Genomic DNA, 14,913 nt, shown 5'->3' on the forward strand with positions numbered 1-14,913 from the left:
CTCTAAATTCACATAGCTGAGCTGTCTGTTGTGAGCAGCAACCAGTATTATTGTACGTGCGGAAACACAGGCACACACCATCAACTTAGCTTTGGCTCTATGGCCCGAATGAAAACTCTCTCTCTCTGGATCGAGTCTTCTACCATCCACACCTGATTACTGCCATGTACATCTTCCCATGACCAAAAAAAAAACGCGATTTCACAATTTCTGCTTTTCCTGGTATGTTTACTGCTCCAATTTCATCAACATGTGTGTCATGTGAAAAGGAGGCCAGAGAGAGAGAGAGCGAGAGAGTGGCTGTTAGGGAAATGACTGGGTTTGGGTGTGACCTGCTCGGTTATGCACTGTTGATCATGTGAGACCTGTTCTAATTATACACTCCTCAAGAAGAAGGTTGATCCTCTCTCATGGGCAGAGAGTTTACCCATGTGTCCAAGGGGGTGCATTAGTGTGGGTGTATGTGGGTGACTTGGGGAGTGATGTAGCAACATGTAATTTGAGAATGTTTCATATTTAAACTTGTGAGTGTAGACGGACTAGTGTTATTTTGTTTTTTTTGTGTTTGTGGGTCTATGCAACAGGAAGGTGTCTGTTTCGGTGTTTTTGTTTTAAGGCCTTATCTGCCGGTGAGTGCATGCACAAGAATCAATGGCCTTTGTTTCTGATTTCCTTCATTCTCCCTTTAATTCTCGTTCTCTCTCACTCTCTCTCACTGTTTTTTCCACTCTGGGTTTTAGAGACCTGCTCTGTTTTTCATTACCAGTGGAAAAAATGGGGCAACTGGATAAAAAAAAGTATCACCATCTCCATTAATACACGAGTCCTTGTGGAAAATGAGTTCAAACTACGAAAATAGGCCCCTTGGTTCCTTCAAATAGGTCCATATATCTGCCAGTTACTCCTTCCCAGTGGCTGACCTTGAACTCAGCATGAATGACAATTTAAACATATGTTCTCATATCGCAATCCTTCTGACCGTAGATCAAAGCGCCACGGAATGTAGACCATGCACTGAAATAAAAGATCTGTGAGGTCCAGATAGTCAGGGAGACATTCTGTTTTTTTGTACCGGTTTCATATACGTTGAAGCATTTAAGCTTTGGGCTTAAGTTAACATTTTACACACCAAATTATTTTCTCTGAGATCTCTGAGAAACAGAAACAACTCTGCATTGAAGCAGTCACATCTCAGGTCATATATGTATATATATAAACAAGCTAATTTACTCTGTGTTTAATACGTGTACAGATCTAGAGATGTTTTGCCAACATCATTGCACAAAGATTGTGTACACACAAGTATAATGAACTGCAGTATTACGTATGTATATAATTACCACAGTGATATTTGAGTAGCGCCACAGTGATCATATGACCGCTTCCCTTTCTTGGCTCATTTTAGTGAAGTTGTCATGAATGTTACCAGTTTCTTTCAACAAACTTGGAAAATCGTTTGAGTTTAGGCATGAATGATGGTTGCAATTACAATCTATAGGATACACTCACACACTATACATGTGTGGAAAGCTGTACCACATTGTGAGGAAACTTGGGAAGAGTTCAGCTCGGGCCTGACAATGTTCCTCTGTCTGCATCTGGCTATGAACACTGTTCTCTGAGTCGACTCGCACACGCTGTCCTCATCATAACCCTGCCCAGTTCACGCACTGCCAATGACCACGAGTAATCGATGTCTGCACGGCCAGAATACAAACACATTTTGAAAACAAAAAAAACATTGGTGTGTGTCAGGGCTGGACATTTGGATCGAGGTCTGCCTATCTCTGGAGATGTTGTGCGATGATAAAAAAGACAGATTGTGAAAGAGAAAGAATGAGTGAAAAATAAAAATAAAGAGAATTTTCTCTTTCCCACTTTCCTGCTGCCAAATGGAAAATTACAGCACGCGGTGCCACAAAACTTCCTCTCTAAATTTGCTATGAAACACACACATGCATATAGAGATACACACAGCACAGCCCCCTGAAATGCCCCCAAGACTCTGCACAGGAAGTGGTTTGACAGCATGAGCGCTACATTGTGACACTATCACCTCGTTCCTCTCTAGCTACTGATCGAACGTGTGCTCACTGCTTAGGGCATCCATACGAGTATTATATATCTGTTTTTTTCTGCTCAAAAGATGGCACAAAGCAGAGTTCATTACGTCATACGACTGTGTTTTTGTATCGGGCAAATAGTCAGAAACATGACAGCCTCCTGTTTGAAAACAGTGCCACAATACCAGTGAAAATATTTATGTCTGTCCTGTAAGACTCAATAGCGGGACTAGAAACGCCGGACTTCTGCTTCCTGAAGCTAAAAAACTGAACAAACTCCCTTCCCCATGTCCTCGATCATACTATGTACCAGTCATCTGATTAGAAAAAGGTGGGACCAAGCAAAACACATGCTGTGAACAGATGGCGCAAGATAAATGGAAACTAGAAACGACTTTTTCTAGTTTGTAATTCTTTTATGGTATAAGTCTCTTATCTATGGTCTGTTTGTTTGTTTGTTTTTTACCTTGAGTGAGTCGAAGCAAGCGATGACCCGTCCGTTGTCCACCTGACAGCTTTTGGCCGGATGCGCAAACTTACACTCCTGGTCAGAACGTGAGCATGTGCCCCTCTGGAACTCCCGACATACTTCCAGTGTCAGCCACTTTGTATCACGGATATGTGCTATGTTCATTGCCATGGCAACTCTGTGGCACAATGTATACGGAATAAAGTACTTCTGGCGTTTTAATCCACAACTTCAAGGTCTCTTTCGTTTATTCTGTGGTGTGGTCAGCGACTGTGATACTTGTGAGTGACGATGAAAAGAAATGTTCAAACAGAAAAGCTCCTAACGGTTGCACCTTGTCCAACGTGAAATGTTTGCTGGGGATGTTACTGGATCATTCGCCTGACAAAGTGATTCAATCCAGGAGACGTCTCAGTCTAACAATTCATTTGCCACTCTCAGCCTGATGTTTTTCTCTCGCTTTTTTTTATTGCTAGCTGAATGGTCTCTTCTATGGCATTCACAAACCAAGGTGGCACGCGGAGGTTTGGTGCGGTGATGCAGGCAATAAAGGTGATAGTCTAAGTGTAGCCTGCACCTGGAAGGTTAAGGACACTGAGGACCAAGTGGAGGCTCACAGGGTCAAAGGCGGAGGTTAAAGGCAAGGTGTGTAAGATGCTGCGTGAGCCTTGTGGTGAGTCAGGCTGCTGCTGCTGCTGTGGTAAGGCTGGTCAGCTGGTGGGGAGCAGCAAAGGAGAGCCAAGGTTGGAAACCTGCTGCGAGGAGTGGATGTGATGATGGTAAATGGACGAGCAGGTTGGAGCGTAGGCTGCAAAAAGGGTGGGGTTGCTTTCCTTGTACCCGTGTTGCTGTGGCAGCAAGCGTGCAAGGCGGTGCAGGTGGGGTGGGGGGTGCTGGGTGGGGCTTCAGCTGTAGAAGCAGGTCAAAGCTGCAGCAGACATCAGGGAAGGCACTTCCTCTGGGGAGAGAGAGCAAGAGACATACAGAAAGAGACAGATAGAGAGAGAGGAGGGAAGAGCAGAAAGATTAGTCTGACCATACATGTCCAACCAAAACTTACAGGTTCTGTTTCTCTGTTATTTATCTTTCATAAGCAGTTCTGAACTGAAGCTTTCTCTGCTACATTATACAGCTGTGGGAATGGAGAACATGTAAGAATGTCAGACATGCAGAGGTGTCTGCTAAAACAAATAATACTTTCACCCTCCCCGAGCTCTAAACACACATGGTGCGCGCACACACGTTCATCACGCCACTCCACTCACAACAATTTCTCTCTCTCTCTCTCTCTCTCCCGCAGACACAGACATGCACAAAGCAGCCATTCACAACTTTCCACCTCTTCTTGTTGATGCTGGGAAAAAATCAGATAGAAGTCTGTGTCACTTACATTTTGAGTACAAGGCCGGCCATGCAAGTGTGTTTAGAGGTGAAAGAAAGGAAGAGTGAAAGCAAAGGGGAAGTCGGAGCAGGGCATGAGGGAGAAGAGGTTAGTCATTTCCCTTCTTGCGAAGCAGTGTGAGAGTGAGGGACCAATGAGAGCCAGAGGAGTTGCAGCAACATTCTGGGCTGAGCGCCAGGTGAGAGCAGGGGGAGGAGCAACAAGGAAGATGACCTGGCTGCTACTGGGTAGAGAGACTGAGCTCATAACTGTTCGGTATTTCTGTGTCGCCAACATATGAATAATTTCTATCAAGCAAAAAACCTCTATTGAAGATCTTAGATAACTTTATTCTCCATGAACTGAAGCGTTTCTAAAGTAGTTCTGTTTGCCATTATCTTAGTCAAACTGTGATGAGCTCACGTGGCTGTGAACTTGCCTGCTGTGATAATACCATGCTTATTATTTTTACCTTCATATTATTACTTGCTGAAAACATAATGGATTTTTTTTGTTGGGGGTTTTTTCTCCTTGATTTTGTAATGCAGCCTAGTGGTTTCTATTTTTGGTGAATGCAGTGCACACGGTTTACTGGGGGAATCTGAATTATTGGGCTCCAGGGGGCCCATTCCACTCTTATCGCAGTTGCAGGGTAAGTCACCACACCCTGTGTAGAGAAATCGCTTTTCCAAGAACAGCATGTGCACCTCCATCAACGCGAGGAACCGTTGCTCACTTTATAGCACTGTCTGCAACACGCTATATCAGAGCCCTGCAGCAGCATAGCCTTGATCATGATGACCCAGCATCAAGGATACAGTAGTACACTGCAAAATCTTAAGGCATCACAAACTTTGCGTTTTGTTTTTTTGGCTCAGTTATAATTCTGTGATCATCGGCATTTGGATTGGAATGATGTGACAGAACGTTGGCCTGATATATTACCAAACTGTCAATGAGTTTAACTCATACAACATGTGTATTTAATGCTGAAGCATGTCTTGAATAAACCTATATATATAGATAAAAATCTGTTATTTTAGAAACTGCATACATATTTTCCAGATTTCTGGATGTTTCATAATTATAATGTATAGTCATTATAACACTGTTAAAACAACAAATGGCCTACAACTTTTGCACAGTACAGTGAAATGCTTAAGAGAAAAAAGAGAAAGAAGGAAACGGCTCAGATTCACCTTAAATGACCCCATCAGCATTGCTGCTGCACATGAAGCTTGCATTGCAAACACAAATAAACAGAAATTCAATACACACAACAGTTTTGCAAAGCTACTCTTCTTAGGACGCTGCATTGACTTCTATTCGTTTGGACAGCCTATCAAACGTTTATCCCTAACCTTAACCATAACAAGTCAATGCCTATCCCTAACCTTAATCTAACCATGATTCAAACCTTAGCCCTAAACTGATCCACTTCCTCAGAAACGAGGTCCTGCCTGGTCCCAACAAGGTCAGTGTTTACGCCAGAAAAGGTCACGAAGAGGTAATAAATACAGCTTTTTTATGATTATGAAATAAGAAGCGGTAATATTTTAGTCGGTTTAATAGCACGTTCAAGCCATAAATCATAAGAGTGACTCAACTCAATATCTTGTTTTCAAAGGAAACCAATCCAACATGGTGTTTTTGTTTACATTACTTGCGGCATGCCTCTATTCCCATCAGTTAACTCATTCATCACTTAGTAAAATGTCATGTCAGCCTACTCTAATCTTTCTCTGTAACCATATATACCCCGTGAGCTGTGTTTTTAATAGCATATAATGTTGATGTTACTCAGTTAAGTAACTCCACAAATACACATTGCAATAAGATATAATATAATGACTTGATCCTGAAAAGACTGACCCCTGCATTCTGTTTTGCTGCAAAATATGTTTTTATGGTTTCTACTATGACCAGGTGTGTGTGTGTGTGTTAGAGAGCGAGGTAGTACAGTATGGTGTAAGGCAGTACCAGGGTGATAATAAGGCCTTATCATGATCCATCATGTCTGGACATGGGCATCCTTCTCCTATTGATTTCTTCATCTCTATGGTCGGTCTTGTCAGTATGCCACTCCCTCTATCTAATTCCACTTTAACTGTCAGTGCTCTTTGTCTCCAGGGCATCCATTTTAAATTAATGACTGTTTAATATGTTCTACTCTTTTTAACCGCACATTATAATTTTTTTCGGTTTTAAAACAAGTGGATCCTTGACTTCTTTGTACTTCCCGTTCTTTCCATTCCCTCCACGTCATACGTGCTTCTGTATTTTTGCCCTCAACGTGACTGTCTGGCTTGTGCTCAGCAGCTCTCCCACACACTGCAAGGTCTTGCAAGCTAGTGCAAGGTCAACCCCAATGGAGGAAGGTAAGACGGTGAGCGAGCCAGCGAGGGACACTGTGAGCTTCCTCACAACTCTATTGGGCACGTGGTATAAATGTTATGTAGCTGCAAGTAGAATAAGTAGGTCTTCAGTAACAGCTCATGGTCACGTTACACCAGCATTTGCCTTGGTTTCTGACATGAAAAGCAAACAGGCAGGTATTTTCCTTTCTCTTGACTATGAGTCACAAAACAAATGTATTCTCTACATGGTGTAAAGAAACTCACCGTTTACCTCCACCAAATTATCAAAAAAATGCATTCCCCAAAACTTGCTTGTGATTTGCATAGTGGACTTTAGTAGATTGTGATCTGACATTATAAATGGAGATTTTGTTTTCGCTTTTTTGGAAGGCATGTCTCAACCGATCTCTAAAAGTTCAAGCAATCAGAGCAGCGTGCTAATCTGGGCTGGTCCTAAAGTTGTCCCTGTGACTAACTGCTAGAGACAACAAGAAGGAGGGTGTGGTTCACAGTTATGATAAGACTTCCTGAAAAACAACTGAATGGTGAATTATTTGTCCGCTTTAACAAGAAACACCACAGGTCATGAGTTAGAGGTGCTGCTTTGCACAGTCACATGAGCAACAATGCCCTGAGGCGAACTGATGAGGTATGAGTGAACCCAAAGATAATACCCTACTTGTTAAAACGCATTATCCATCCATCCATCCATCCATACAGTTTGATTACCATCTCCTAAGGTATCCAAACCAATAACCCATCCTGAGCTTCTATTTTCAGCTTTGACTGCAGAGAACAAGGCATTTATATAATTTGTCATGCTATTGTTCAGGAAAAGGAGTGGTTCAGCATATTGACAGAAGTGCAGTCAGAGTGACAGTATGCTGAGACAGGTCATCACAGTGGAGGACGTTGGAGGAAATACTACACCTCAGGTCTCACTTGCTGCTGCTCCGGATACAGCATATGTCAATAATGCCCTCACTGACCTTAATGCATAGGCATACACACTGGTGCATATAGGGAGCATGTGCTCCTTATAGTCCTTTGATCACTGTGTACAGATAAACACATACAAAGAACGGCACCTGCTATACTATCCACTGTTGCTCTAGTATACCACCATTCATATAGATGAGCAAGGTCTGTGAACATATAAGGGCTACTGTTAACACAAGTGCACTGTTATTCAACACATTATTTGAGTTTGAAAAAAGAAGGTTGATGAAACAGTGCCATATGGCACTGCTGAAAAATCACCATCTTCCTCAATATACTGTAGTTAATTTTGGTTATCATCCTCAATGGTACTGTCCTCTAGTCTTACGGACTTATTTGTCATCAGATTAGGTATTGTGGCTCTGAAAGTGAGTATTAGGCAAGGGACACACCACAAACAATACCATTGATTCCTCTGGGAACAAATCTCTGTAGACAGTGTGATCTCTTGTTTAGCGTTAAAGGACGCAGCTATGCAGTATGCAAACACACACATACACACACGCACACGCATGCACAAACAAACCTATACAAACACACAAACCACTATGTGTCCTGACACTGAGTTTTCTCAAGCTGCGGTGAATATCTGAATGTGTGCAACACTGCATCTTTGTGTGCACATGTGTGTGTGCGGATGTGGCGACGTCAATGGACAACGAGGATAATGGCCGGGCTTGCGGTCTAATGAGTAGCTCATTGGCTTAAATTTGTGTTGTCTGTGTCGATGTGCTGAGACAGGGATTCAATGATCATAGACAAAAGTGACAAACATCAGAAAAAGAAAAAGGAAAAAGGATCAAAATATGAATATCTGAATATCTATTAACGCAATGTGAATGTTCGAGAACTCAACTGAACATTGGGATACGATGTTAATGGTGGATAAACACCCTAATAAGGTGCCGTCCATGTGTTCTTTCTACTTTATTTATATCTATCTGTATGTATATAAATACAGGCCAAACCTCAGGAAATATATACTCTAGGCCAACTAAATCAAATCCCATTATTTATTTACATGCATACAGAACAGAATCTGTATCACTGCCAAGGTTTTACAACCTGCTCTAAACATGTATGCCATTATTCCAAGGCGCAGTTCCAGCATTTATCTTTATCAGTATATTATATGCAGACATATTTCACCAGAAACCAATTTGATGTTCAGCACAAGATGTGTTATATTTATTGAGGCAATCATTTCCATAGGGGCTGGATGATGTATGCATACAATCATTCGCTGACTTGCGTTGAGGCCTGCATCCAGTATGTGCCCATACCATAAGACACACTGCAATCATAAAGGCAGACACAACGGCTAAAAAGAGAGGTATATCTAAGAAAGAGACTTTGTGTGAGTTAATGTGAATAGTGGGCTTGGGGTGTGTTATTAAATGCTACAGCAGTCTGCCTCTCCTTCAGAGATGGAGATGTCATGGCTGTGAGCAGTAGCTGATGCAACTACTGTGCAGAAAAAGAACGACAAGGCTTGTGTTGACATATGTATTTCTGGACAGAACAACAAAGATAATAACTAGACACTTATTACTGCTGCCAAAAACAGCAGCTCCACATGCAGTGTCCTGCTTTTTAGCACAATTGTCTCATTTAGAGAGTTGTGAACACTAACTTTGTATCTACTTACTCTGCTTTTTTTTTTGTTTTATTATTAAATTAGAAAATTAATAACTATCATTGCAGGTTAAAGAATCAGTCACACCAAATCACTGGTGTAATAGATATCTTCCCTACAGTTGTTAAAGCCATTTCATTTTAGATTAGCTTGGAATTCCATGAAGTGGAAGTTATCCGACTCCAAACCTGTGTTAAACTTTTGCTCACTGTGCTTGAAATGTGGTCATAACACAGTAGGACCTAACAAGCCCTCGTGTAATAAAGGCTTAAACTGTCAGTAGAGATTCAGCCACGCATGTAATCCTGGCTGCAGGGCAGCTCCGAGATCATAGGTAACATACATTTATGCAGAGCAATTTGCACCTCAGTTCACAAGCTCATCATGCATACGCAGACAAAGAGAGCGGTGCGAGTTTGGACATTATTACCTCCTACTGTGTATTTACACAGACAACATCATCATGTCTCCCCAGGTTTGTAGGAGACAGACATTGACAGTCTACCTGCAGCACAGCTGCCTCGGGGAATTTGAAGTCTCAACAATGAAATCTGCTGCACATCTGTCCGTGCTGCGCATGCTTGCACGTCTGCACATACTTGTGTGTGTGAGCTACTGTCTGAGCCACCCTGAATCTCTCCAAGTCACAACAACAACATTCCTCATCATTGCCCAAACCACGGACACACCACCAAGTGGAAACACAGAGAGGCGAAGGGGAGGAGGGCAGAGGTGGTGAGGAGAGGGACAAAGGGAAAAGGAGAGGAGCAAGTGGTAGAGTTTGAAGCTCTGGAAGTTATCTACTCTTAAACCATCTGTATTCTACCAGAATCAAGGCCTGCTTTTATTCGGTAAATCTTTTGTGGCTCTGAAAAAGAACACATGCTTGAAAAGAACTTATTAAACTATATTATTTGGAATATCCAGATATTATCGCACTTATGAAAACACTTTCCTTCCATATTTCTTGGTATGATCAACACAGACAAATTAAAACATTACAATGAGGGAACAACACTTCAGGGCAATGTCACATAATCTCTTAAAGGCTTAATAAAGCAAGAAGCTACTTACTTTTCTTCCAATTTAAACATCGAAATGTAAAATCCCTCAGTTTACTGGGTCTCTACTGCTCCCTGTCTCTTTCTCGTTCTTGCCCCTCTTTCCCTCTCTCTTCAACTTTCTTCTTCCTTCCTCTCTCAGTAAACTCCCCCTCTGTCAGACGCATGCAAACACTCACTTAGTCTGAAAAACACACACTCATACACACATTAACACACACACACACTCCCACAGACAGAGTCACCCTCTCACACACACTCTCTCCTCCCGCGACCCGAAAATGCTTGGCAAGATTCTACTGTACTGAAATACTGTGCACACCATATAAGGTAGCAGCAGCTTCACATGTCACACATAATTTACATGCAGCGGGGCGGGAGTTTTGCCTTTCAAAGCACACACACGTAGAAACACACAGACACATGTTAAACCATGCTTCCACCTTCAGGCTGACGCAGCAGGGGGAGCATGGAAGGTAATAGGGGAGCAAATTTTTAACATTTGCCTTGTTAACCAAGCCCTGCAGGATAACTCCCAACATGTCCAGTGTTGAGTCAGATGGAGGGAATGAAAACTGAGTGGGCGATCTATTGATCCTCTCCACTGTTTCCTGGAACAACCACAGTCATACACACACACACACACACACACACACACACACACACAGCAAATTGTCTTGCTAACTAGCACTACCCTGAGGAAGTAGCTATTGTGTGACTCTTTGCTTTGAGCCAAGAATGTGTCTAACTGTGTGTGTGTGTGTCAGAGAGAGAGAGAGAGACACACACACACACACAGAGAGAGGGAGAGAGTGTGTGATAAAACAAGCCATGACAAATAGATGTTAACCCTGTGGCACACATACTGAATGCACACACACACACAGCAGACACCAAGACAAACAATCCTCATATTTCTCCCTATGCTCCACTGCACAGGCGCTTACTTTGGAAAGTAAAGACTGCAGCACTCACAGGAGGAAAGATCTAGATAAACCAATGAGACAAGGAGGAGGGTAATGAACCAGGCGCTTACCTCTCACATTGCTCTCCAGTTTGTGTGTGTGTGTATGGTTCCTTGGATCGAATGACTGTGTATTTATGCGTCTGTGTGTGTGTGTGTGTGTGTGTGTGTGTGTGTGTGTGTGTGTGTGTGTGTGTGTGTGTTCAGACAGGCCACGACAGCAGACCCCCAGGCACTGGCTGGACCATTCTCGGGCAGGCAGAGCAGCAGCAAGGCAGAGCGACCGGCAGAAGAGTGGCAAGCGAGTGAGCAAGTGAATCAGCAGCGAATGAGTGGAGGAGCTGTGCAGGGCTGAGCACCAGAGAGAGAGAGAGGGAGAGAGAGAGAGTGGGGAGGAGTGGTTGTCTGTGTACTGTGAAAGTGTGTGTGTGCGTGTGTGTGAGTTGCAGCACTGGCTGTGTGCGCTAGTGCCTCCCCTCCCCTGCCTCTTGAAGGGGCTGAGCTGGGCTGAGCTGTGCTGAGATGGACTGGGCTGTCTCTCTAGCGACCCTAGCCTCTGGATCGTCTGTCTGTTGCCCGATGGAAGTACAGCTCAGTGGGCAGCAGTAGCAACAGCTGTAGAGGAGGAGGAGAAGGAGGAGGAGGAGGAAGAAGAGGAGGAGGGAGCCCTGACTACACGGGGCACACAGATCCTGCAGTCCCCTCACCCTCCCTCTCTTCCTCACTGAAGACAAGCCACGCCCACCCAAAACAACACCAGGAAGTGCTGGTTCGGTTGCTGCAAAGCTGCCCTTGTCTGTCCAGTGAGACCAAGGAAGGAGAGAGTGGGCGAGGGAGGAAAGAAAGAGTGGGGGAAATGAAGAGTTTGTATGAGGATAAACAGAGGAGCGAGGGAAGTCCATGCAAAGTGGCGTCAGATGTTAAAGCTGAACGAGTGATAATAAATATAGCCAAACAGGACAGAGTGAGAGAGAAACAAAGTCGAACAAGGGACTTCAAAAGCTGAGGAAGAGAGAGACACAAAAAGTTGGGTAGTTTAAGGAGAGTGGGTGAAAGGGTGATGCAAAACTTTACAAGGAGTTGGTCTTTGGTATGGATCGCGAAACCCCCAGACAATATAAAAGCAGGGCACCGCAAACTGTGTCTAAATACTAAACAATAAATAATGACTGAAGAAATTACTATTCACAAAGACGCAGACCTCTGCAGGTGGGTTGCAGGTTTAACAACACACTATAAAAGGCTAATAACCAAGAAAGCACTGGGGCAACTACTGCTGCCAACATTTGTATTGTTATAGACTCAAGGCTTCTGCCATCAGAACCCAGAGAGAATTTGATTTTGAACTGATGCTGCAATATCCGGTAGCCATGGAGATAGTGGCCTTGGCATCTGCAGGAATCTGTACAGATTTTGCGCTGCTTGCTGACGCCAAGTTGTCTGACTGATCCCGCATATTGTCTATGACTCACTTCATTTGATTATGATCAAGGAGAGAGTACATTCCTAGTGCTGCCTTAGAATATTGAAAATAGCTTAGGGTTGGATTTTGAACTATAAAGAGGACAAAGTCCACATACTGTAGCTAAAGCCACTTGTCTAAGAGCACACCTGTACTTACAATACATGCTCTACGGGGATATAGCAACCTGGTCACAGGAAGATTCATTCACTTTAATAATACATGTAATGCATATACCTCAACTGTCCTTCAGCTTCACCCCTTCCCTCCCCCTCTCTGGTCCAGTGTCTACTGCTACAAAGCTTGTGATAAGTCATCTCTAATTTACACCGTAGGCCCTTAAACCCTGGGTGACAATCTGCAGTAGAGACCCAGCGGCAGTGCGACCCTTTAACCTAGCCAACATTCTAGTGAGATGTGAATGCGCACACAGAGAGAACAAAAACATGGTGTCCACTTCAGGAATAAAAAAAAAAAAACATACTACTTATTTAGTGATGGGAGAAAATCTATTTCCAACATGAGAAACAGCGTTTCCTGGTCGGTTTTGGACTGGCAGAGAAATCAGAACGATCGATAAAAGCAGCAGGTCATTCTAACCTCTGAACTCTGAACAAGTTTTCCTTGACCACAAACAAAAAACACCAAAAACATGGTGATTGCTGTTGTGGCTCAATATGAGACACATTAGCAAACTGTCCAAAGATCTGGGCTCGCTGTGAAACTCTTGACACTGATGTGGAATTTCCCCTCTTCTCTGCTTGTGCCGCAGATGAGTGCATGTCAGCGCTTTGTGCTCCTTTATGCGTCTTTCATTTTCTCCTCTGCACGACCAGTCAATTTTTTTTCATTACTACTGCCATCTGATACATGTCTGTCTTTTCATCACTTTCTCTCTCTTCGGACGACAGCTTAATTCCTCTAAACTTTACACTTAGAGAGAACCACAACCACTTCCTTGTTTATCAGAACCTAGAGGACCATATTGCACTCATCCAATTAGAGATATGGGTGCTCAGCCAAGCTAGGCACTCAGCGGATGGTCTGCTCCCCAAATACACTTTAATCGTGTGTTTGGGGAGCACATATTCTTATTAAAAGGTACACCAGTATCGGTTTCTTCTTTTCTTCTTCTTCATATTTCTTTACTTGGACCGACATCAGTCACTTCTTGCTCCTCATTTCTTGTTAATCATTCTCAGATTATTACACAGTATTGGTGTGACAGTTCTTCTTCTTTTGGCTTCTCAATGCAACCACTTTACCAAGGTTAACCCACCGAGAATTGAAAGTGTATGTGTGTAGGGGAATTCCACAGATTTTACACATTGAGATCAGTGCTCTAGTTATGGAGATTACTACTTCACCTTCATAATTTCACCATCAAATAGTATTGTTTCGTTGAACATGTACAATGAGAATAAAGATACTTTATTTGTTTTCATCTGTCTATGAACAGCAATGATATGAGAAGAAGAATAAAAGCAGAATATTCTGAAAACTCCCTCAAACTTTCTCTGATATCTCCATTAATCAAATTATCCCTGGCCAAAAACACATCCATTCCTAACCTTTCACCCTTGTCTGTCCTCATTTTCTTGTGCTCCTCCCAAATTTACACAACTTTCCACCTTGGTTTTCTCCATCATCTCAACACTCTGCTATTTCCCAGTCCTCTGTAAATGACACTGACTGGCCAATGTGAACTCTCACTTCACTGAGGAAATGTCCCAGAGCTTTTGTGTGCCAAACCTTGACAGCTCATCTATCACTTAGGCTGCAAATACACATTACACTCCCATTACAGACCATCACTGCAACAACTGTAATACACAGTACACAGTCACACAGAAAGGCCCACAACAGAGCGCTGCATTCAATGTCCGGAATGCACCTATTGTTCATTTTGGCGGCGGCAAACAACATCTGCTTATGTTTGACCGCTGCATGAGAATAAGTGAAGATTACTCAACGTATATCAAGATAATAAAAATATACAATAGTTTCCTAAAATATCATGAAAGTGGGACAAGTTGTACAAAGCATACACCAGTCTTTTTTTTTGAACTTCTTTCCACTTTGTCGCAGCGAGGGGAAGCAAGTGCAATTGAAGCTGTCAGGTTTGAAATACTGAGAGAGGAAATAGCACACTGTCTTGTCCCCATCTGACACCACGGTCTGTATGTGTGTGTGAGTGTGTGCGTGTGTACATATGCAGATTACGCACATCATTCAGGTTTCACGCTCATCATTGAGATAAAATTAAAACAAATGGCAACACCCTTTAAGGAAGGTTTTTCTTGTCCTTTCAGCAATGTTTCTACTACACAGTAACTGCTGCAAATATCAAATAAACTCTTCTTCCATTTTTAACTTCTCACATACTCCGTAGAACAGAAAATAGGTCAGCGCACATGTCAGCTTAACGGAGAAACTTTTGTCAAAAAGAGGAAGCTCAATAGTACAGCAAATCATTTACTGACGTTAAACCAACCCATAGTTATTATTATACAGAAGGAGC

General features: G+C 42.8%; 1 protein-coding gene across 9 annotated transcripts in view; it reads right to left on the minus strand.

Annotated features, from left to right (window-relative positions):
- The window catches only part of mbnl1 (muscleblind-like splicing regulator 1), a 37,137-nt gene extending 25,592 nt beyond the window's left edge, over window positions 1-11,545 (minus strand). For 2 of the 9 annotated variants that reach the window (XM_083889368.1, XM_083889367.1), the window contains exons 1-2: window positions 11,003-11,536; window positions 2,530-3,490 (exon numbers count right to left, since the gene is read on the minus strand). In XM_083889368.1, the coding sequence (XP_083745494.1) occupies window positions 2,530-2,703 (174 nt within the window). In that variant the 5' untranslated portion in view covers window positions 2,704-3,490; window positions 11,003-11,536. Of the gene's footprint in view, window positions 1-78; window positions 204-2,529; window positions 3,491-3,922; window positions 4,015-9,979; window positions 10,109-11,002 lie in introns of those variants that run through there. The other 7 variants (XM_083889366.1, XM_083889362.1, XM_083889365.1 and 4 more) reach the window with 7 other exon arrangements.
- Between the last annotated feature and the right edge of the window lie 3,368 nt (window positions 11,546-14,913).

Source organism: Microchirus variegatus, assembly GCF_963457635.1.
Source record: "Microchirus variegatus genome assembly, chromosome: 5".
Classification (NCBI taxonomy): Eukaryota; Metazoa; Chordata; class Actinopteri; order Pleuronectiformes; family Soleidae; genus Microchirus; species Microchirus variegatus.